The sequence below is a fragment of the Macaca mulatta genome, chromosome 11 (assembly GCF_049350105.2).
Source record: "Macaca mulatta isolate MMU2019108-1 chromosome 11, T2T-MMU8v2.0, whole genome shotgun sequence".
Lineage (NCBI taxonomy): Eukaryota > Metazoa > Chordata > Mammalia > Primates > Cercopithecidae > Macaca > Macaca mulatta.
Genome location: NC_133416.1, coordinates 63,188,444 through 63,191,786, shown reverse-complemented (window position 1 = coordinate 63,191,786; position 3,343 = coordinate 63,188,444). Strand labels below are relative to the sequence as shown.

Genomic DNA, 3,343 nt, shown 5'->3' with positions numbered 1-3,343 from the left:
TCAAAAAAAAAAAAAAGAAAAGAAAAGAAAAAAAAGAAATACCTTTAGTGTCTTTTCCAAGGTAGGAAAGATGAGCATCTGGACATTAATCCTTTTATGCTCTGAAGCTATCCAAAGTCATATACCTATTATTCAACTCGCCCCCCCTCCAGGGGTATAAACACCTCAGTTTAAGTCACTTCCCAATGTGCTCCTCACTCAACTAATAGCTTTTCCTCATTCTCCTAATGTTTATCCATTTTTAGGATGTCAACTTAAACTTGATGCGGTTAAATCTAAAATTCACAAAATAAATCTCCCTTTATTTTACACAGCTATGCAAATTGAGGTCAAGGATATGATCACAAACAATTTAAGGTTTAAATTTACATAAATTTAAACCTTAGCTGGGTGAGGTTGGCTCAAGCCTATAATCCCAGCACTTTGGGAGGCCAAGGCAGGTGGATTAACTGAGGTCAGAAGTTCAAGATCAGCCTGGCCAACATAGTGAAACCGTCTCTACCAAAAATACAAAGATTAGCCGGGCGTGGTGGCAGACGCCTGTAATTCCAGCTACTCAGGAAGCTGAGACAGAAGAATCACTTGAACCTGGGAGGCGGAGGTTGCAGTGAGCTGAGATCGCACCACTGCACTTCAGCCTGGGCGACAGACTGTCTCAAAAAAAAAAAAAAAAAAAACTCAAATAAACTTTCCTCCCCATCAAAGTAGTACGTGTCACATCACACCTGGTCTAACACACACAAAACCCCCACCCTATCTGGCACAGATACACTTAACATGCGATATTAAGTACAATTTCCATTTTATTTTTCTCCAGGGAATAGTCTGTCTCAGTCTTTAAGGACTCAGCTCCTTACATGGGCTTTGGTGGGGGACGTGGGGCAGCACCCTGAAAGACAAAGAAACAAAACAGTAAATTAAAACCCATGGATTCAAGATTCCCTTCCCCGAAAGAACTTGATCACCATCCTCTCACTAACAATGTATTCAAGCTACAAATGCATGGGAAGCTGGTAGAGGTGGAGGGAGAACACTACTCTGCCGTGTCTCTAAGCATGTTCAGGTGTGGGTCTCACCTGCCTTACAGCTTAACCTGAGGCAGAGACCTTAATCTTATATCCCCTGCACCACAGGAGGATGCAACTTTTTTTTATTTAAGAGATAAGGTCTCACTTTTGCCCTGGCTGGAGTGCAAGTGGTATAATCGTAGCTCACTGCAACCTCAAACTCCTGGGCTCAAGTGACCCTCCTGCCTCAGCCTCTCGAGCAGCCGGGACTATAGGTTCGCACTATCATGCTTGGCTTCCTTCTGAATATTTTTTGAAAACATGGGGTCTTGAACTGTTGGTTTCTAGCAATCCTCTTGCCCCAGCCTCCCAAAGTGTGAGGTTACAAGCATAGGACACCGTGACCCGCCAGAATGAAATTTTTTAAACCAACACTCCCCTGGCTTCCATTCTTTTTAAATACTCACCGCAGGTCTAAATCGGGGAGGGGGTGTTCGGTCCTTGCGGGCTTCACGAGATCGATTCCTGACTACTTTGCTGTGAATTGCACAACTCACACAGTAATGCAGCTTCACATACAGCTTGGGAAGCACATAGGCTAAGGAATAGAAAATAGAGTTATACTAGTATTATACACCTACCTTGCTTTTTTGTTACATGATCTTACATGTTTACATCAATTAAAACTAAACCTATTTAAATGCCTGTCCCGCACATAAAAGCACCCCCAAAGCCCCTGTTCTTGAGCACATGTGTTCATCTTGACACTACAAAGACCAGACTGACACTCTAGATGCAATAAACCAATAATCCAGTTCCTTCTACAGCTACACCCGCCCTAATGCCTACCCTGAACTTTGCTCTTTCTATAAAAATAACAAGGAAAAGAAACAAAGCGACGTTCTTATGGCTCCAAACATCATCCTTTCACACCAAACTAGACTGCCTCCATTCTCGAAACGTTGAAGACATTCTTCCTCACCTGTACATTTTCACAAGTACTCAAATAATCATAGTATAAAAATTGTCAAATTTACCAAGTTTCTAGTTTTTGGAATCTCATAACCGAAACAGACAAACGTTTACCTCAGAGTAAAGGCTGTGCGCTCTATCACAAAAACTAACCTTCTGCCCAGAAAAGAATCAAAACGACAAACATGAGCACATAATATTCTTTTCTACCAGCAACAACCTTACATACGTGGAAAGTGCCTGAGAGGCTCCAACGAACAGAGCCTGCAGAAAGGCGAGGTTGGGTGAAGGCTTTTAAGGTACTGGGATCCTCAAGCAGTTCTAGCCGGTGATCCACTCACCATCAAAGACGCTCGCTTCAGAAATGTCCCTGACCGCTGCGGCCTCCACTATGTTTCGAATGACGAATTTCTTAATGGCCTTGTCCTTGGGCACGCATCGGGCACAGTTAGTGCAGCGAATAGGCTGCACATGGCCGCGGCCCTTTTTGGCACGACCGTTGTTCCTTCTTTTCTTTGTCTGCATCAGGACGGAAAACCTGTTAGGAAGGCGGCGCAACTTATCCAGCCTCAGCCCCTTTCCGGCCACAGGCCGCACCGGGAGCCTACAGGAAGGCGCCGCTCGGATCTCCTGTTTCTCCGCAAATCCCGCCAAGCCTCAGAGCAAATGTACACTGTCCACCCCTCAGCTGTGTTCCAGGATCTCAAATCCCCACAATCCCGGGGTCTGCACCCGAACCCCCATCCTCACCACGCGACAGGACTCACCATTTCGGACTTACGGACCGAAGAAAGGAGGCGATGCCTGGCAGAGCCCTCTTATATAGCATGAGATCCCTACGCGCACACCGAGAGAATCCTTAGGAGACGGGCGTCAAGAATAGCAACTCACTTTACTCAAATATTCCCTTATATTCAGCATTTCTGCTGACATCTAGGGTGAAAATGCGTTCCTAGTGTTTATTTATCTGTGGAACAATGTGCACATGGGACTATTTAGCCGGCTGGCGGAAGAAAATCGAGGTTATGTGTCTCCCAGCAAGCCTTGCGCCGCGCCGCACCAGACGCAATGCTGGACGACGCAGTTTTCCGGTTTACGCGACGGTAGGCGTGGAAGTTGCCCGACGCTGGACCACAAGGCGCACTCCTTATTAGAGGCCAGAGAGGGAGAGATGCTTGGTGGGAATTGTAGTGCGAAGCCAAGAGGCGCCTCTGGCCCCAAGTCCTTAGACCGAAGGCGGCGCTGCGCCACCGGGGGACGCCCTGGGCTCATTTCTCTGACAGTCCTGCTACTAGGTAGGTGTAGGATTACGAAGAGGAAGGCCTGAGAGGAAACAAGCATTTTGTGAATCCCTCCTTCCAATA

General features: G+C 46.4%; 1 protein-coding gene across 1 annotated transcript; it reads right to left on the bottom strand.

The window, feature by feature from the left end:
* Positions 1-777: 777 nt before the first annotated feature.
* RPS26 (ribosomal protein S26) lies at positions 778-2,775 on the bottom strand. Its single transcript, NM_001193581.1, has 4 exons — positions 2,747-2,775; positions 2,321-2,498; positions 1,475-1,605; positions 778-889 (listed from the first exon to the last, which is right to left on the bottom strand). Exons 1-4 carry the CDS (start codon positions 2,747-2,749, stop codon positions 854-856), a joined length of 348 nt encoding a protein of 115 aa, NP_001180510.1. The 5' UTR covers positions 2,750-2,775; the 3' UTR covers positions 778-853.
* Between the last annotated feature and the right edge of the window lie 568 nt (positions 2,776-3,343).

Excerpts from the sequence above, each read along its gene's own strand:
- RPS26 (NM_001193581.1), bottom strand. Across the intron at positions 1,606-2,320 it reads TGAAGCGAGCGTCTTTGATG|CCTATGTGCTTCCCAAGCTG; the intron begins GTGAGTGGATCA and ends TCTATTCCTTAG. Across the intron at positions 890-1,474 it reads CTCCCCGATTTAGACCTGCG|GGTGCTGCCCCACGTCCCCC; the intron begins GTGAGTATTTAA and ends TTTGTCTTTCAG.